This window comes from Falco punctatus (assembly GCF_963210335.1).
Source record: "Falco punctatus genome assembly, chromosome: 4".
Lineage (NCBI taxonomy): Eukaryota > Metazoa > Chordata > Aves > Falconiformes > Falconidae > Falco > Falco punctatus.
The window spans coordinates 32,825,727-32,847,579 of NC_137583.1; the positions used below are offsets into that span (position 1 = coordinate 32,825,727).

The 21,853-nt window shown below is 36.7% G+C and overlaps 1 protein-coding gene across 7 annotated transcripts in view; it reads right to left on the bottom strand.

The window, feature by feature from the left end:
* Positions 1-2,875: 2,875 nt before the first annotated feature.
* Positions 2,876-21,853, bottom strand: part of TRRAP (transformation/transcription domain associated protein) — a 97,282-nt gene continuing 78,304 nt past the window's right edge. For all 7 annotated transcript variants that reach the window (XM_080382360.1, XM_080382362.1, XM_080382363.1 and 4 more), the window contains 7 exons: positions 20,993-21,254; positions 12,417-12,642; positions 11,678-11,895; positions 9,322-9,506; positions 7,465-7,668; positions 6,338-6,532; positions 2,876-4,124 (listed from right to left, as the gene is read on the bottom strand). In XM_080382360.1, coding sequence (XP_080238486.1) covers positions 3,840-4,124; positions 6,338-6,532; positions 7,465-7,668; positions 9,322-9,506; positions 11,678-11,895; positions 12,417-12,642; positions 20,993-21,254 — 1,575 coding nt within the window. In that variant the 3' untranslated portion in view covers positions 2,876-3,839. The remainder of the gene's footprint in view (positions 4,125-6,337; positions 6,533-7,464; positions 7,669-9,321; positions 9,507-11,677; positions 11,896-12,416; positions 12,643-20,992; positions 21,255-21,853) is intronic.

A 21,853-nucleotide genomic window follows, 5' to 3' on the forward strand; every position in this document is an offset into this window, starting at 1 on the left:
CATTGACACCATCAGGGACCTTATTAAAACAACTACCTCTTCCCTATTAGCTCTGCTCCCTCATTTTTCCTTTTAGAGTATATTTGAATAAACAAGACAGATGTCACAAATCTAAAACCAACAAAGTTTGTCTCTTAATTTACATTATAATTTTTCCATTATGATTTCTATCATGAACAGAAAGGCAGCTGAACTACCTGATGACTTCCTTTCAGAGAATGCTGTCATCTCTCAGAGTCAGACATCTCTAAGATATGCAAATGATTAAGGAAAAGATACTGCAACTCCTCTGATGCAGCATATGCCATATTCCACAGCTACAAACGTTACAATCTTCAATAAAAGGAAGCCAACAACTCCCTTCAATTCCCAAGCTTCGTTGTGAATGACTGCATATACAGTATGTTGTGACACATGCAGAAGTGTTGTTTTATAAGAAAGTTCAGATTCTTCTTGCCAACATGATTTTGATAAGGAAGCAAGGCTTTGCCAAAAAATCATATGTTTGTTTTCCAAACCCTTATATAGTGCTTACTACTCATGTACGTGAGCTTCCACTTGTATATACTGGCATACAGCATGACTCAATCTATCATCCCCTCTTCAACATAAGGAACACACAAACCAAGTGTGGGAATAAAAAGGCCATGCTTTATTCATCATCCAAGGAAACAAAAGCATTATCTAGAACAAAAAGGAACTGGTGAGAGTAATAAACTCTCCCTCCTGGCCAAATCCCACAGCTAATCCTTTGATCCACATACAGAACTATGTTAAGTAGAATGGCTTGCTCCCCTCGATCTAAATGCCTGCATCGCAAATTCCACAAACTGATCAGCCGTACCTGTCATCACACAGCTGTGGTTCAGGGTCAACCAGCTGGCTACCATCCTTTTTTGAACTTTTGATGGCTGAATGCTTACCACATGTTTCTGCTGGACCTTATCTGCTACTGGCTTTTCTGGACCCAGAGAAGAAGTCATGACTTGCTTGATGAGCGTCCCTTTGCCCTTGCTAAGGTCCTCAAACCAACTAATGGGAAAGGCAGTAGTGATTCAGCTGGGAAAAACTCTTGTCCATCTCACCTAGGAAAGAATGGAAAAGGAACTTGCAATAGGGAAATCCTCTAAGTGAAATAACTTCAGAGAAACATATAATGCATTACTACAGTTGCAGTTTAAGCTAGCGAACAAGTTATTTCCAATTTGCTTTCTATTCCAAAACTTCTAGGATTAGATTATTACAACACCTACACAGGATAAACTAAATTTAGCACTGTTCCATAATAACATGCTGTATTTTGCAACAAAAATGAAACATTCTTTTCCAGACTTTTCTCTGAAAATACAGATTTTTCCATAAATTCAGTATTGCACATTTACTTTTCATTTACGAGAGCTAAGAATAAAAGCTCTCCTTTTCATTTACAAGTCAATACTATCTTAATTTACATTTTCAAAATTGCATTTTATTTTTCCTGCTATACTATAGCATTATATTATATCTCAAGGGAGAAAAAAAACGCATTTAAGTTAGTGCCAGATATCTTCATTTTTAATACTAGGTGTACTCTTTGACTAGTAACAAGTAAACAGGTGCAAATTCATAAACTAACCTAGCAAAACTATACATTATCCTATATACTATGTTTAATTGGCACATGCTGTAACATTTATGCATAACTAACATACAGCAAAATATTCTGTACTAACCACCAAGGCTTCATGCCCAGTACAGTGGAATATCCCACCTCAAAGGTAATGAAGACTGAGCAAATAACCGATACCTAAAATCTGTTTGACATGACCAAGCGATGCCTTCAGCCGAAGATGCAATAAAAACATATTTAACACTTGACTTCAAATGGGTTTAAATTCATCAACTTAACAATTTTGAATTCATATGACAGTCATGGCTGAAAACTGTGTATTTATATATACACTTGTATATACATACACATACAGGACCTCTGCCCATCAGCCTCACTTCTCTGCATCAGTTTCAGTCCTGCTTATGGTGTTAGCAGAAGTGTTGTACAAGATGAGCAGTAGAGGGACATGTACTGCATAATGATGACACTCAAGTTCATATCAATTGACTGGTTCTGCTAATTGCTGTTAAGATGAAAGGAACAGGTCTTTGCAACTCAGCAAGAGACCTGTGGAAAGCACACGTTGCTTTGTTTTTAAATAATGACTTGACTACAGTTGCACCTACTGCAAGCCTTGATCTGCAGGTAACTAGTATGTTAGGCATTGTTCATCTGTTAATTTGCAGGTGAGATCACCCACCCAGGAAAAGTCATCAGATTCACAGACAGTACACCACTGAATGGTGATGATTAACTTCAATTATGCCTCTCATGTTATTCTGAAACCTCTAAAGAACCTGCTGTTTTTAAATAAATTAAAAAAGAAAAAAAGACAGACCCACCCTTTGCTGTATCAATCAAGATAATCTTAGTTTCTGTGAGAATAGCAGAAATTCCCAAATTAGAGTTCATCTGCAGATATAACCTTGACCTCTGAACAGTTACTTAAAAGCTGAATTTCTTGTAGACATGAAGTAGACCGTTCTGTTTAAATTAAGACTTCTAGAAAACAAATGGTTAACACATTAATTGACTGGCCAGGAAGAAAGACTGTACAGTGAGTGAAGAAATGTTTGTCATATACATACCTCCTATTTGCAGCTGTTATGTAAACAAATACAATACCATACATGGAGAACACCACATCCATATCTCATTAATACAGACATCACCCTTTAAAATACAGGCTGTTTTCATTTATTAAAGATCACACCTGCTTTTAGGTCTTTTATATTTAGTCCATAGTATAACAGTAAAAATATTCTAAATAAAATGAATACCACAAAGAGTTTTACAAAATATTTATTTTGAAAAAATCACTCTGTACAAATTTAACATTCTCAACACCCAAGTTTTATAAAAATGCTAACACAACAGAAAGATGAGTGAAACATTAAACTGATCTTTTCTTAAATTACAAAGAAACTGATTAATTCTAAAGAAGCTACTGTAATTCTAAACTTTAAGAAAAAAGAAAAGAGAACTTTGTAAGATTTTACTTTACCTATTACAGCCAAATACACGTATCAAAGAATGATTTTTTCTATCCTTTTTATAACCCCCCCTGCAAACACTGTCCACAACTAAACCAAATACTCTAGATTGTTTACACTTTTACTGTACATAGCTTGTGCTCCAAGAAAAGCTAGCACAATTTGATCATAATTTTCTCAGTGCCTAACAAAAAGTCACCTCTATACATCTGGTACAAAATTCTCTGTACAAACCAACTTCGCTTGTGTAAATTTGAAGCAAACGTAAAGGAAGAGTATTTATTTGTGCCTTCAATTTGGTATAATGAAGGGACAGTGATTAAGTAAAATTCCACAAAGTAAAATTCAGTAACTGGGAATACTGTATTTTTTTTAATAATTGCTATTGTATAAAAAAATTTATATACTGCAGGTTATTATGAATGGCAGACCCTAAATCTAACAGTGCTAGTTTTATGATCCTCATCACAAAATAAGATTTTTCTGTACATTATTTAAGTTTCTGCTCTTCATTTTAAGCTATTTGTGAAAACTGTTGCATATTAAACAACCTTTCTTAAACAGGAGGAAGTGTCCCCTCATGAAATTAAAACAGTAAAATTGTCATATTACTGTAAACACAATTAAAATGAAAACTGACAAAATGCAGTGTGACAGGTAAGCCATGGTCTGGAAAGCTTTTTTCACATTTTCTGAACACAATATATGACTCACACCACAAACAGCAGCAAAAAAAAGCTATTGAAAATTTCAAGTTAGAGCCAGGGGTGCCACGCAGGATCCATACGACAGAGATTATCCAAGCTATTTGCAGCTGCTACCAGAGTGTTGACTTTGCTTTCTCCTCCTTCGAACTGAGCAAGATTATGAAGTCGAGTCATGATAGCAGTAACAGCTTTTTGAACTAGTGAAACCAGCTGCTGGCTGTCCATATTTTCGGGTTGCCCAGCTGCTGAGAGCGGAGAGGAAGTATCCTCTTGTGTTTTTTTGTGCCATGCAATTATTTCATCCCGTAGCACGGTTTTTAGGATGCCATCAACCTATATGAAGGAGAAAAATCAGACTATTATATTTAATCCAAAGAACCATCATGGACTATAGAATTGTAACTCTATTTTAGTCAATGGCATTTTGACACTTCTGGTCCCAACATCGCAATCTTGGTCTTTTCAAGATGGGTGCAGCTTCCAACTGTCTTTACTATTTCCTCTCAAGGTATTTCTTTTCATAAAAAGCTTTCATTATCAAAACACAACACAATGACTCCTACAGAAATGAAAAATCATGTGAACTAGAACATATTAAGCGTGAACTAGAACATATTAAGATGTTCATACACAAATATAGTCACATACATTCTATTTTTAAATGACTTTGCTAAATTTATGACTTTTCATACACACATGCATACATACACAGAAGTCTTGTCCAAAGATCAAGAGTGCTTTGCAAAGCTGAGGATATTTTTGGCACACTGATTATGCTCTCAGTGAATACTGTTTTCTGCCAATCAGGGAAGAACACTGACTGCAACACAGGTATATATGTATATAATCCATACACGCATATAGATACGTATATATAGGCCAGTTCTATCCTTGGATGAAAAAGAAATGCCTGCAACAAATAGCTTCCAATTTCTTCTCATCACTGAGTTGAGTTACTGACATTAACCTGTCAACTCCAACTGCCTTGAGCTTCGAAAACAAATTTTTAGGTATCCAGTCTGAGTCAAACTCACTGTTTGCACATATAGACATTAGGGCAACATATATAAAACACAAATTGAATATATTTTATAGAAATTTGTGAAAGAAGATAAAAGTAGAAAGAGTTAAAAGCATCCCTCTCAAGTCTAAAGACAGATAATCTAAAGCAGTATGCGCCACATGCCTGAACTGAGCTGGGCACCCGCAGGACCAAAAAAAATAAATGGGCACCTGCACTCTGATCTTCAAGAAATCATAGAATCACAGAATATGTCAAGCTGGAAGGGACCCATAAGGCTCAGGGTCCAACTCCTTGCTCCTCAAAGGACTACCTAAAACTAAACCATATGACAAAGAGCATCATCCAGGTGCTCCTTGAACTCTTGACAGGCTTGCTGCCATGACCACTTCCCTGGAGAGCCTGTTCTGACTGACTGCCCACCCTCTTAGCGAAGAGCCTTTTTCTTATGTCCAGTCTGAACTTCCCCGACAGAGCTTCATTCCATTTCCTCGTGTTCTGCTGCTGGCCACCAGAGAGAGAGGAGATCAGCACCTCCCCACTCTGCTGCCTCCCCTGAGGACATTGTGGACTGCAATGAGGTCGCCCCTCAGCCTTCTCCAAGCTGAACAAACCAAGAGACCTCAGCCACTCCTTTTAAGTCTTGCCCTCAAGACCTTTCACCATCTTGGTGACCCTCCTCTGGACACACTCTAATAGTCTGATGTCCTTATATGGAGGTGCCCAAAACCGTACCCAGTACTCAAGGTGGGGCCATACCAAAATGATGTGGCAAGTCTAACTGGGCATACAACAACATTAATTCAGATGTAGAAACTACAGGCTATGTCAGCAAATGCATCTGCACATATAGACACAGCTTTGTAAGGTAAATGATAAATTATTAAATATTCTTAAACACAGCTTTCTGTATTATAGATTAAAAAAAATCACAGATTATTTTCCATCTTTTAAGTAACTAGCTCAAGCACAGCTACAGTACACTCTTTGCAATGTCTTTCTGGTGCAAATTGCTTGCCTAAGTGCAAGGTACCTCATTTTTGGAAAGCATTAGAATTTAAAAGGAAGTCAGACACTTTCTTTAGAAAACTACACACTGTGAAGAGCTAGAATACATCAAAGTAACAGTTTATCTTCAGCATTCTATTCTGCTAACAAAGGGTCAAGACACATTTCTATTCACAAACTACTATGAAGATTCTAAATTTGTCATTTTACTATTTACCACTGCCAGAATTTGTACAGATTTATGAGGCTACAAAACTGAAACAATCAGCCTCAATTAACATGTTTGGATAAAAAAAAATAAATTAAGGGTCAAATTAAACCTGTCTTCCTCCTATTCTTTCAAATAAGGCAAACTGCAAACATCTCAGCTGGCCTTTGTGATGACCTTAGGGTAAGATTTTAAAAAAAAGTAAAACACTGACTGTTCAGTTTCTCCCTCAACCAGGGAAGTGCTATTTAGTTTATAAATTGCTACACATAACATGCCTGCAAACAAACTTTCAAAAGGTATACAAACCTTAAAGTTTGGCTGTGCAAAGCAGCGAGCTACTGCAATCATAGATGCAGTCAACGGACCAGACACCCCAATGGTGGTAAGAAATTCAGAAATATTTGGTGTAAGCCGGAATGGAACTGGACGATTGGCATCCAAATCTCCAGTAGCATCATTAATGTCAAAGCGGAAGTAAGCTACATTTAGCTTGCCAGTGTCCTGGAAAAGTAATTAAAGGAACGGATTTTCATTAATGAAACCAAAAGAAGTTGAATCTTTGTTTCCTGTTAATACTCAGACTACAAATGGTACTGCAGTAGCTTTTCACTCTTTCTGTCAGTTTTTGAGCAAAAAAGTTAAAATTAAAGGCATTTACACATTATTGTAATATCAACCTTCAGGAACAGATTCTTCTGCAGTATCGTCTGTAAGGAGTCATGCAGATAGACAGATTTCTATTCTCTATGCATCCCAGCTCTGGGCAAGCATTCTCTATGCATTGTTCACTCTGGGTAAGCATCTGAACGCATATCTAGAGGGATTAAAGAACCTTAATTGCTATGCAGAGTATAGCCCTCAAAGCATTAAAATGACATTACAACTTTAATTTATACCACCTTTGCCCTACTAAGGTGGCAAACCTTATTTTAAATGTTGGGTTTAAATGGTACAGGAAAAAAATCACTATTAATAGGAGCTGTAGCTTGCCATGATGTCAATGCTGAAAAGGGAACAGTATTTGAAAAAAGAGTATTCCCCTTTAAGAAAAGGGGAAGCTCTGAATTTTTTGAGGTTTTTTGAAACCCGTTTGACACAGATATATATTCAAAGCAGTATATTTGAAGGAGGACTAAAAAGACTTATCAGTCATGAACAATTCCAATGCATCCAAAACATGAACGGTTCCACTTATCTTAACAAAGATTTTACAGACAAAGTTCTAAATCCTCACCACAGAAGGCAGAGTTGATGTCCACAGGGACTGCAGTTTAAATTACTACCTACCTGATGTGCAATCACATCTAAATGAAAAGCCTACTGAAATGCAATTATATATATCAAATTACTGTTTTGACTCATTTCAAAAGTACTGTCCAGATTTTCATTTGACCAAAGATGACAGCATGCATCTAGAACAAACTAAAGCATACCTGGGCAATCTGCAGCATTTCGGGGTTGAGTCTATTTAGATGAAAGATGAATTCTGCAAAGCCAATTAGAGCTAACTGAATAGTGAACATCTTTCGAAAAGTCCAGTAATCTGTAGCATTGGGGAATGTATGTAAAGCCCACTCCTTAAGCATACTGCGCGGCACCATGTTACTCTGCACTTCTTTAAGTATATCTCTGAGAACCTATATATGAAAAATGTTAGTTGAAAGAGATCATTTTTAATACACTTCTTAGCAACTGACAAATATGCCAAAAGCAACTACCGAACTTTTCTCAACTGCTGTATCCCATTTTAATAAAAACATCCTGAACTTGGACACTTTCAATCCAACATTACTTCCTGACAACTTTGTCAAAACACACGATACCTTCTTAGCCCATCCTCTGCACAGCTAGAAAATATTCTTTAGCTGAAAAGACTACATTTTAAGTAAAACCACTAAAAGTAGGAAAACTGCAAACAGGCATGTCAGAAAACCTGAGACTCAAGTATCTTCTATTCAAGACTTTCAAGAAAAACAGAAGCGAGCTAAAGAGACATTCAACTCACAATGTTGTACTCTTATGGGAAACTAACGAAACATACTTCACTATTTTCTCGCTTCAGTGCAAGCTGGATATGCATTTTGCAGCAATAAACCAAAATCCTTCATTTTAAGCATAATGGCAACATCTGAAATTATACATGGGACCTACAAAGCATGCAACCTAAAAGATGGCTGCCTGCATGGTTTCGTCATATATAGGGTAAAGGATTTTTATATACTCAAGATAAGGAAAGACAGTAGGTAAATTGTAACACGTATTATTACAGCAAATTTACCTCAAAGGTACAAAAAGATAAAAGCTGAGAGCTGTATTCAACTGTTTCTGTAACTGTACACAGTGCAACAGTTTTTTCCCTAGATGTAAACATTTGCAGTCTACCAAAATATTTAAGTACAGTAGCATATACTAGCCTAATTAATTAGAAAAGGTTAGGATCTGTTCTATTACACCAGAACACACGATAACTATACTGACTTCAGTTAAACACTTGTTAAACAGTTTCATAACCTAAAGGAAAAATTCTCAAAATTGAAACAAATGTTATGTAACGCTTAGTATTACTTTGTAACGAAGAAAGACTGAAAAGATAATTTCTTTAAATTATGTCCGTGATACATGTATACTACGTATTTTCTAATAGCTATTTATGAAATGAGACTGGCATTTTATGTAAGAATTTGCATTAACCTTAAGATAAAAAAAAATGAAATAAGGTTATTTATCACAATTGGAAGTTTGGTGGAGGTTACAGAGAGAGGGGCCTTTGTTCTTTCTGAGTACTATCATTTATTAGGGTGAGATAACTCAACTGTTTTTATTTGACTCAGATGAAATGAACCCACTGGCAATTTTAGGAGATACATTAGAAGAAGATGGGGAAGCCTAAATCACATACCATGCTGTAACTGCTTATGTAAATCAGGAATGCTGTTTCCCATGTTATCAATTCATTATTTTCAAAGCACTATACAAAAGGGTCAAAAACCAACCAATGCCTTGTCTGTTACAGTTTCAGTTACAAAACAACCTAGAATAAAATGAATACAGCTTTTTTGAAGCTTTCCAAGATAATCTAAAATACCAAAGAGATATAAGAGTTCCCAAGAAAACATTAAGCAAAAACAAAATAAACCCCAAAAAAATCAAAACACCACCTCTGCAAAAAATATCTGTCTTGCACCTAATTAGAGGTGAAGAGTCCAGGGGGAGAGGGGAGCTGGACACACTATAGTACAGTCCTCAAGAAAAGCCCTTGATTAAATAAAATTCATTATATATTCTAATACCTGATGGCTAGCTTGAGTCCCTCGTGCTTGGACAGTTGCCAGTCTGTCATAGTAACGAGAAATAGGGTTGTCATGCTCAATGCCTTTCTTGGCACAGCGTTGCTTATAAATCTCCACCAGGGAAAGAGAAGAGGGGTTGTCTTCTACCAAACGCATCTGTGGAGAAACTGCTACAACACGGGGGACTAGGAGTAATGTGAGAAGGGTAAGAGAAGATGAGGGCAGGGCGGGTGGGGGAAGAGCAAAATAAAACAGTTAATCCATAACCCAAATATTAAGAGAAGAATTAGCATGCAAGTATCAGCCCTTAAAATACAACTGTGATAATCAGCTGAAGTATATGAAGAGAAAAATTTTATTACTACATTCATAACTAATTCACAAGCTCAGTTAAAAAGAAATTTAATAGCAGATTTTTTTCATCTTAACAGAAACAGCAACTACAGTAGCAAAAAAATAAATTCAGCACTCGCTATTCTCAGATGCAAATGGGTTTGTAATATCTGATTACATGACACTGGCATCATGTCAATAAAAATGACTTTGAAGAACAAAACTACTTAGCTCAATAGGGTATCTAAAGTGATTCAGAAAAACTGAAGGAAAAATATCTGAACGCAGTTGAGGAACAGACATTTAAATGACGCTATTTGAAAACAACATAGGGAAGACACAGAAAATAATTCAATAATCAGAAAAGCCACAGAGCTTTTCCTTGATGAGCAGTAAAGTTGCAAAACCCATATTTTCACTTCCGTGATGCTCAACAGATGTACCATCCAACTAAATCCTACGTGCATCCCCACCTACATTGAGACAGACAAGGCTTCTTCCATAGCCAGCTTGTCCAGCAACAGTTTGTACTATTTGACAGCAATCTCCAGTTACCACCAAAACTGTTCTCTCATCATTTCCCTCAGAAGCTGTAATAATTAACCTCAGAAATACAGGGAAAAGTTGTTTAAATGCATTTAAATTGTTTGATGTAATTTCTTCAATCTTAAAGAAGAAAATGCATTCTGCAGAAGGGGTGTTAATGAGCAATTTCTTCTGGTCTACTTCCATTAACCTCTGCCAGCAGAGAAATTAATGTTCTTTAGGTTTCTTTCAAATAGTATCTAACCAAGATACAGAATTATTTCCGCAAACACTATAGTTTAAAAACAGCTCTCTGAAGGAAAACGTATTACTTTAATAATCGTGTTATATAGATGTATTTCTGCATCAGTGGCCTTGTTTATCATTATCTTTCAAGGCTTTATCCACTGCATTTCTGTTCTTTTGACCTTACTGTGATGCAAAATTGTCTTTGCATATGTAGAGATACTATATTTATCTTTTGTTATAACAAATCCTTTGGGTCGTACATTTTGGTCTTTTAAAGTTAGAACTCAAATATGCGTCTCTAGCTAAGTGCAACTTGCATCATCTGGCCACCTAAGCTCATAAAGCAACTTCATATCAATAGATACTATTAGCCCAAAAGGGGGGACTGATAAAACCATAATTCTTTAAAATCAGATCTCAGCACTTTTAGAAAGGACAACAGCAAAGCAGCAGCTTTGCCTTAGCGTCTTTGATTGGTTTCCCTTATCCATAACATATTTCCTGCTCACCAACCAAGGATTATTAGGACCAACTAATGCAATGTACAGAACTCGTTTATATGAAGTGATTCATTGACCTTCTAAAATGAAACGTATTTATACGTTCATATGAAGCAGCTACACAGCTGTAAGCTGGAATTTGCCAACAGCCTTAGTATCTGGAGAACAGAAGAGTTCAACTATTATGAAGCACACTAACCAATCAGTATATATTATTTCTGAAAGTGAACACTTAATTTACTTGAAAAATTACAGAGATATGTTCTCACATCAGAGAATCCAAAAACTATGTATCAAATTCAAACTTCTAAAAAAAAAATCTTCTGCATTCTGTGGAAGAGGTAAAAGAAATTCAGTATCTGTATATTGCAATTTGGGGAGAAAAAGTTTTGTCCTGTCCCTCTCCAATTGTTTCTCAATGCTTGTTCTGAAGGACATGTACCCATTACCATAGCAACAGATCCAATAGCCATGCCTCTGCCTTATGCATGTTATTCACAACTGAACTTTATACCACAAATTATGTGTATAAGCTCTTTTAAAAACACCCTAGATCACATGCAATCAACTTTACTTCTTCAGAGGGTTGCTACAATGTCAGAAAAGACTAATCACCTAGGCAGATGTGAATTTGCCTTCTGAATATTCAAAAACTTCAGTATCAACGATTAGTAGCTATCAAAAACTTTAGCATTTACAATCTTTGAGTGTAACATACTTAAAAATAACATAAAACCTCTTTCCAGTACCTGTGAAAAACAAATGTCTTTTTGTGGTTTCCTTCCGCTTCTCTAAGCAGGGGTTCAAAAGGCGAAGAAGTTGTAACACCCGCTCTTCTCTACGAGACTCTGTCAAGCAAGCATCATTCATTACGAGGTATGGGTAAATCTTTCCATTATGGCCTCGAATATAGAGTCTTCTAGCTGCAGTATTGTGTTTCTGAACTATCTCCACTCTGGGCATAAACCTATCAGGAAGGAAAGGATAGTAAAGCATCCAAGCTAATCTCCTCTGATATTAAACAAACAAAACCACCAAAGAAATAAGGCAGTGCAAGTGTGTTACAAGGTACAATTCTATTATCCCTTTAGCCTGTGGTCTCTATTTTGTAGTAAGAAAGCTCTTCTGTTTTTTATTTAAGAAAACACAATTCTTGAGCAATATTAATCATTAGATCAGACCTTTATCACCATTTTGAAGAATAGTGCCTCTGCTGACTACAACAGAAGAATTAATATCAACTTGTATCAACATAAGAGAAAATCAAATATACTCTTCATGTAACAGTACAGTTCCTTAGTGAGGCAATGTAAAATTACAGGAGGATAGATTAAAAAAAAGGCATTTATGAAAGTATGACTCTAGATACGTAATTTAAATAAGTTAAATGTATATAACATCTACTTTGCAGAGTGGACAAATGGAGGAAGTTTTTATTCTCTTCTCTGTTTTCAGAATTACAGCTACCAAGGCTATTTTTTAGGTTACCTTGCTATCTTGATGTAGTAATGTGTTGGCTTTGGCATAAGGAATTCTCCAGGTATCTCTACTTCTGCAGTTTGAGCTGAAAAATTACTTAGAAACCGGCACTTTTCCTCTATGAGGAAGAACTTTGGAAGCTGTTTAGTTTTTGCCTCCAGAATTTTGATCCATTTCTTCAGTTTAGAGATAAGATTGTGAAGTTTCATTGACCCTGGCACACTGAAGTCAAAGTCTAAAAGAAAAAAAATACATATACATCCTCAGAGTTTAAAATTCTACATAGTATATTTAACTACCAAGTGTCTGAAGTTTGCATTTTGAAAGAGGTTCTTTCAGGCACATGCCCTGAAGAGAAATACTTTAATGAGTCCCACATATAGCACACACACCTTTTACGTAGAATAGCATCACACTGATCTCAAATACTGTAGTCAAATGGAAAGCTACTACAGTCAGCAATTCACACAAAAAAGGGGAGGCATACTACCAAGCAAGTCCAGCAGAGAAACATGGCTACCTGTGAATCCACAAAGAAAAACTAGCAGGTTCAGACAAACACAGAATAGACATAGGAGTCATCAAGGAAGAGTGTGTCCTGGTTTTGGCTGGGATGGAGTTAACTTCCTTCTTAGTATCTAGCACTATCAGTATAATCAGAGCATAATCAGTATAGGATCATACAACAGCAATAACACTACAACCAACAAATTATAAAATTCAATAGTGTAGAAGAGCTGTTCAATATTTCATCTATGTATAAAATCCTGTAGTAGAGTCCTAAAATTATATATAACTTAAATCTGTCAGAATCTTCTACCTCTTTTCTGTACACAGCTCTAAAATACTGTTATTTAGTAAACAATGACGCTCTTAAGATTTTCCTGTTTTATAGTCTGTGGATAACTGGCTAGCTGAAAAGGGTCACATACACATAGTCCAGCTGGCTGGACAAAAATGCACATCGCTCTCAGCTTATCTGAAGTAAAGCAAAAATATAACAGGAAGGTTGTGGTGGGAAAAGAATGTTGCAGGTGGGAACAGATAACTACAGAAGAGAAACTAGGGGCAGGCTTGATATTTAGGCAACTAACCAATAATGTGCTTAACTTTTGTAATATGTGTGAGCTAATTATAACAAGGCATAAAAGGTGACTGTAAGGTACAATAAACGAAGTCTGCTGATCACTCATATTGAGTGACTGTGTCTTCCCTCCATCGCGACAATAGTCATGCAAAAATTAGAAAAATATCCTGTGAAAATTTTCAATACTACTACTGTATTCAGCAGTATATATACTACTGCAACCAGAGAGATTGCATAGTAAGAAAGCAGTAACAAACTGAAATTATTAGATTAGATCAGATCATTTAGTGAGAGGAGAAGTCTAGCACTGTCATTCTCTACCTGTTTCACTAAGTGAATTATTTATTTAAAATCAGCGGAGGCTTTTTGCTTTTAAAAGGGATGAAAGAGCCTGAACTGAGGATAGGACATAGAATCTGCAAGCGAGTGCAGGACAGGTAGTAAAATTACTATTACTATTTTTCTCCTATGCAGAGATGCAAGAAAATTCTCCTTATTCTTTCCTGGCTTAGCTAACAATTTCGTGCCACCACAGGAAGAAAAGATCTGACAGCCTAAGCAAAAATTACAATATTATGCAAACAGCCTGCTCTTTCCTTTACAACCGAACAGTGTTGCAGCATGCAACTACCTCCTGTAGCCCACATGCAAGCAATGGAAGAACTTTCCCAAGGTCAATACATGGTCTTCAACACACTATGCAAATAATTCTGTATATATTGCAACTGTAATAACAACCATTTTCTGGGACAACATCAATGCCATCTTCTCAACACTGCTTTCACTACAGTTTCAGAACACCACAAACAAACAAATAAATAAATCTGTTTGAATTTCCCAGAAGAGGGAAATGCATAAGCCACATGCATAAAATTATGGTTCAGCACTTCAGTACCACAACAATGAGAGATTAAACACACTTGGATTAGAAGATAACCTGCTTTCTCTGTAAACCTTGTTATGGCATCCCAAGTCATACAAGTTAACAGACTTGAATTTTTAAAAAGCGTTGGGGGAAAAAATACCACCCACCCCTGCAACAAACGCAAGAGAGTCATGACTGCTGCTCAAAGAAGAAATTAATTTGACCACATAAATATGCTACAAGCATCTATCTGCACATATGCCAACAGTGAATTAAGTACATGAGTACAGTAATTACTGCATATACAAGTTTTTTTCAACCACAATTAAAACCACTCAAAACTCTGATTATCCACAAGACCTACTCCTACAAACAAGCTTAGAACATTTGTTCTTTCAACCAGGACAGTTCATATCGTTCTATACATACACTCTTTTTCTCCAAGTTCTTTTCTTTACATGTACAGGATACTATTACCAAATAAAATCATGCAGCCTAGGATTCCTTTCATTTTGCTATTCTGTTACTTAAACAAAATATTAGAGGATATATAACCCAATGTATTTCACTGCGTATCCACAGCTAAAAGCTTTCAGTAAAAATCTTAAGCCTACTAGACCAAAAAACAGCACATACCAAATCCTTTTCATTTCTGTAAGAAAAAAGTCTATAATGAAAAATACAGTTTCATATTTACAGATGTTAGAAATCAGTGTAACTGTAATATTCCTTTTTCTTTTTGTACGTGGTATGGGCAGTGCATCTATTGCAGTACCAGTGTAAAACACTCTTATTATAATCCCAAGCCTACCCTCTAGCGAGCAGTGGGAGTAAATCATTTCATGAAAGTGAGAAAATTATTGAATAATTTATCTCCTGAATCTCTGAAGCGCAGGAAAGTATCCCCAAATTGCAACTAGGTTTTGTGCTAATGTGACTCACCAAAGTAGTAAAAATATGCATATATATATATATACACACATATCTATCTATCTATATATGTGTGTGTATATACGTGTATATATATATATATATAAAATATATATTCCTTATTAAAAAAAAAACATTCACTTAACCACAAGGATAGCTCTAGTTTGTTGAAATGCCTATTTCAGGATTTTTGTTGTTTTGTTTCCCAATGCTAGACAGGAAAAACAGAGAGCTCAATTAGTCTTTTTGCTCATGTGACAGAGAACCCATCTGAGAAGAAAAATTACTTCAGCTGGATGAAAGGGAAATACAAGACTAGGCATTATTTGTGCACAAAGTCCCCTTGCTTTGCAGACATCTATATAAATAGTGTTTTTGTTTCAAACAAATGCATTTTGTCAGTACTTACTACTGGAGAACATATTTCTCAAGCTAACACATGCTTGTCTAAAACACCTTACTACTTACACCATCGTTTCCTAAACAGAATAGGAAGTTTACCTCCTCATCTTTAATTGACGTATTCACAGAAGAGCATGACACAGACTGCAACTGAAGCAGCTTGCTCTTTGTTCTCAATGCTGCCAAATGCTGCACTCTCAATAAAAGAACAGGGGGCACAATATTCCTGTCAGTGAGACAGATCTAAAAAAACTCCTTGTGGTTCTTAACACAATACATAAAGCTTAATTCTTTTTGAATAAGGGCTGTAGCATCACTTATCATGAAGCAACGCAAAAGAAGAATACACTTGAGTAAGCAAAATTAGAGTAGCAAGCCCCTGTGCCCCAATCCTTGACCTACAGAACACGAACATAGCATTACAAAGAAAATACCTCCAAATCAAGACTTAGCAGCTAACACCCCCTCTACCTCACCTCATCCCCCCTACCTCACCTTCTACTACACTGGCAGAAAATAGTTCTAATCAGTTAAAAGTACCAGGCAATTAACACTTTCAGAGCAAGCAATAGTTCATTTGCAAGATTTTAAAAATTATTCTGACTATAGATAGACCCTGATCACACTTGAAGATCATGACCCAAGGATCTTCAACTAAAAAAAGACAAGACGCCAATCATATAAGAGGCCACTTAGGACTGAAATGTAAGCTTAGCTTCACAGACCAACCCAAATTATTTATGCATATGATACCGAAGAAGTTCCAAGCATTCTCAAAGAAAGAAAAGCTGTCTTGCTTTTGAAGTTATTACTCCGACATTTATACACTCTGTAAAAAGAAACTTTGAGAAAGCAACCTCACAAGGACTTTTGGAAAGCACCAACAAACCTGAAAAATCCCAGTGACAGGTAAGCAGCAATATGATGCAGGACTTCTGGTGTATCGCTCAGCTCCAAAATACCAAGACACAAAGACCAGACCAAGTTTAAATACGATGCTAACTCAAATCTCTTGATCTGGATTTTCTGGATAATATCCTGTTATCTAAAAATTAGAAGGGAAGTAAAGATAGAGCTACCAAAGTGATGCTATGCTCAGTCTCGAGAAAAAGAAACCAAATATTCCTTTTAAAAAGCTGAAAATTATTAACAGAACTTCTCCCCCTGCCCTCTCCCCACATTTCAGAGACACACTAGGTCTTCAAGAAGCTTTGGTCCGATTACAGAGTTTCCATTCACAGTAAAGAATTCACTGTGCTGGGTGCCAAAACTCCCAAGAAAGTTATCTTGCCCTTTAAGGGTATATTTGGGAATTTTCCATTAGTATTCAGCTTGAGTGGAGAGATGGTTGCAGAAAGAAGCAATCCAAACTCTAAACTATCATCTGCCCACAAAAGAACAATTGAGGCAGTTTTTCTCCTCCTTTCACTGCTGAGAGAGCTCTCAAAGGGAGCATTTCTCAGCATTTGCCTGTTCTTTGATGTCAAAGGTTTAGCAGAAAAGGAGAGAAGGAACAAAGAACAGATGGTCAAAGAACTATGCATTTGAAGTTCCAGGGGAAAAAAAATTCAAAGTAAAATTTGGTTTTAAAATATTTAACATTAGGATGGAAAAAGATGACCTATCAAAGCTCCAATGGTCCAGACTGCTGCACACAAAGTATTTAGAATATAAAAAATGGTGCAAGAGTCCCCAGTGGCTCCAAACAGGAATCAAGATGCAACTCAGATGTTGATGGAAATTATTATGCAACCAAACATAGTTGAAAGTGTCTATAAAACATAGCTGCCAACATTAATCTGGAAATAATTGAAGAAGAGAGTTTACTCCAAGACAGCTCCTCAGCTTGGATACTTTTGGAATGGAAGGCAATGGCTGTAATTAGCTGTCCATCATCTAAATGCAACTGGTACTAAGAATCAGAAAAAATAAACATGAACATTCTAGTGTGACAAAAGGACATGGCAGGCATGATTTACAAATGGTTTCTCGTTATGTTATAGCCACCTTTGCTATCTTCAGTACAGTAATTACAATCCTATTAATTTATTTATGCACATTTTACTGCTATTACAAAATTAATACAAGACTTTCTTTCATTTTCTGCATAATGAATTAAATTACAAAAATGTCTAAGTACATTTATCAGTTTAATTTCTTCTGTTTTCCTACACTTCATTTGTGGATTAAAACACTAATTTATTAGATTAAAATAAAATAAAATCTAGTACCAAGCAAAATAATTATTTTAATCTTGTAGACATTAATGTTTAATCATACTCAAAAAATAAAACATGAACTCTTCAACAAAAAAAAATACAGAAAGCAATTACTTACTATTAAACTAAAATTTACTAAGAAACACATTGTATTTTATGACTTACAGGATTTTTATGCCCAGGTCTATGTTACTGTTCTTTGCTTTATATGTTGTTCCATATGATTCTTTGTAAATGCTATGATCAGATAGCAAACCTGAAAAACTTAACTACCATTTATACCGTAAAGATATGCAAAAAATATACATCATAATAAAAATTGAAAATCCTCTCTATTTTTTATCTAAAAATTGTAACTGAATTGCAATTAATTAAACTTTCTTAATTGTTTTTCTAGAAACACTCTGAAACATTACTTTAGATTTTGCAGATTTGAGCCTGGTGTTGTATTTAGTTTTCCTTTATAACTTCCAAACCCCCTGATCTCTGTAACACTCAAAGGAAAGAAACTAAAGAGATACTGTGACAGAAAAAAAATAACTCAAATCCAACAAAACCTGAGCATATCAACAACACTTACAGCCATAAAAAAGTGACTATATACTACTGCTGCAATGTAGAGACATATAAACCACAATAAAAATGAAAAACAAGTCCAAACTAGTATTAAATGCAGAGCATAGCATTTCAGTCAGAAGGGACCTACAACGATCATGTAGTCCCACTGCCCGACTGATTCAGGGCTCACCAAAAGTTAAAGCACGTTACTAAGGGCATTGTCCAAATGCCTCTGTCCTGGTCTCAGCTAGGATAGAGTCAATATTCTTTCTAGCTGGTACAGTGCTGTGTTTTGGATTCAGCATGAGAATAATGTCGATAACGCACTGGTGTTTCAGTTGTGGCTAAGCAGTGCTTGCTCTAGACCAAGGACTTCCCAGTTTCCCGTGCTGTGCCAGTGAGCAGGTGCCCAAGAAGCTGGGAGGGAGCAGAGCCAGGACAGCTGACCCGAACTGGCCAAAGGGGTGTTCCATACCATAGAGCATCATGCACAGTATATCAGCTTCAACTAGGGGGAGATGGCCAGGGGCTGCCAGTCACTGCTTGGGGACTGGCTGGGTATCGGTCAGCAGGTGGTGAGCAACTGCATGGTATATCACTCATTTTGTTTTTCCTGGGTTTTATTCCTCTCTCCCCCTCTCCTTTTCGTTACAGTTATGAATGTTTGTTTGGGTTTTTTAAACTTAGCTGCTGGCTGGGGTTACATCACAACAGCCTCAGACACTGACAGGCTTGAGGCATCAACCACCTCTACAGGAAGCCTGCTCAGGTGTTTGACCACCCTCCCAGTAAAGAAATCCCTCCTAATGCTCAGCCTAATCCTCCCCTGGTGCAGCTTTGAACTATTCCCACGTGCCCTATCACTGGATCCCAGGCAGAAGAGATCAGCACCTCCCTTTCCCACTTCCCTCCGCAGGAAGCTGTGGAGAGCCATGAGCCCACCCCTCAGACTCCTTTTCTCCAAACTAGACAAGCCCGAAGCCCTTAGCTGCTCCTCACAGGACATTCCTTGCAGCTCTCTCACCAGCTTTGTTGCCCTCCTCTGGACACATTGGAGGACCTTCACGTCCCGATATGGTGGGGCCCAGCACCGCACACAGCACCCCAGGTGAGGCTGCACCAGCACCCAATACAGCGGGATAATCCCCTCTTTAGACCGGCCGGTCACGCTGTGTTTGATGCACCCCTACATGCCATTTGCCCTCCTGGCTGCCAGGCATGCTGCTGACGCGCACCCAGCCCGCACCCCCAGATCCCCTTCGGCAGGGCTGCTCTCCAGCCACTCCTCTCCCAACTGTGTCCAGTATTACTGCATCCGATGCACAGAATCGGGCATTTGGACTTGTTAAACTTCATTCCATTAATCACTGCCCAATTATTTTTTTCTTCCCTGTATGCTCCCATTAAAGACACACACAAAGTTTCTACTTCCATTTCCCTTCCTAGTACACTTCATCCATTAAAAATTTAATCATATGGTTCAAGGCTTTCATTATCTTTTGTCATGCAACTCGTGTCTCAAAAAAGGACACCATGCTATACACAGTGTGCACAAGCTATGTAGGCCATACCTACAAATGAGTTACTTTCACAAGATTCCCATCATTTCACTTATTTTCACAACAGTATCAGTAAAATGCTTGAAAAAACATCATAAATCCACTTGTCAATCTCTGTCAAACAGTTATCTTTAAGTAAAACCTGATGTAGTTCTGATAGGAATTTATGCAAAACTGAGAATTCTATCAATCCAATACCCTGATGCCAATCGGTGTCACTTCCTGTCACATATAGCACATGGCCTTAACACTTTTCTCCCAATATATCAAAACCATGCTCTACCGTACACCTTTTCTTAGAATTTTAAATCAGCATTAGATACTCAAACACATAACTCCACTGATAAAAACGACTGAAGCAAAAAAAGCTACCTCCCTTAACTATCTTTTTTATTAGATCTGATTAAAGTTATTGATTCAATTTACCTAACAATGATGTAAATTTGTGTAATAGGATTTTTATAATCTAGTTATCCAAAACACTGAAGTAATCTTACTCATCAGAAATAGGCTGTTTTGAAAGACTTCACATAATACTGTCAGTTTGGAGTTCTGGCGTAAAAATTTCATTAAATTCTGGCATCACTGTAAAATAGAGATCATTATCGTCCCTCATCTATAGCAGGCAGTTCTACACAAATTGCAAAAATATAGTGAAGTAATTTATCTTTAAACACGTATGTGATGTGACCACAGTTTTAGGTAATAAAAATGCAACAATATACTAATTCTTTATGTCAACATCTGTTTTTTCATTTGAATTATCTTTACTACTCCACAGAAAACTGGAACAAACTATTTAAGGTTTGCTGAATGACAGAAAGGTGCTGTTTTCTGTATTTTCTCTTAAGAAAAATAGCGGAAGAAGAATAAAAAAAGCAGAATGTCTTCACAGTTGAACTCTGAAGGGGGAAATTTCTCTGGAAATTCAAAGTATCATTTAAAAAAACATTTTAAATATTTACCTGTTGTAAATTGCCCTTTTAACTTCTGGAACACAGGATCTTGAGCTGTCGCCTGTGCTCTCCTAGCTAGTGACTCTGAGGCTGCACTAGAAAACATGGTGGACACGTTAGAGACATTCTCAAGACCTACTCCAAAAGTGCTGACTAACTTCTTGACAAAATTTAGAGTATGAGGAGTGATTTTGGCATCTGAAACGGCTCCACTTTTCTCAAAGGCAACGGAATAGCACTTTGCCAAGCCCTGTTGCAGTTGTCTAAGAACCTAAGGATTAAAAAAAGAGAAGAGAGTCAGGAAAATCAGGACTTCTGATTTGACATCAAGTATTTATACCTGCGCTGCATTTTATATAGTGAAGTTATTCTCAGAAACATTTATTTAAAGCTGTATTTTTAAATTGCCTCAGAGGGTCAGTCACAATGAGCGCACTGATTCTTATTAGCACCGCAAATAAACTGAGCAGCAGAAATGCCCCAAAGTACACCTTGCTCTTTTAAGAGCAGCTAAGTTTTAGATATCATATTTTGTGATATATTAGAAAAAGATGTGATATGAGGAATCCTTCTTCAAACAAACACTGTGCTAGGTAGACAGAATTAACAGCCCGACACTTTGAGGCAAATAATAAAAGTAGAGTGGCATGTCCATCTGCTCCCTGTTATAATTCAAACTTCAGACAATTAACACCACCTGTCACAGACCACCAGATGAAGAAGGAAACTGGTATCCATGAAACTTAGTAAGAATATAAATTTTGAGTTAGTACAAGCAACAGCTTAAATCCTAGAGGCATTCATCTAATTATTAGTTTTGGGAAACCTCTGCATTTCTTCCAGAAATCACCATGCTCCTTAAAACGCCCA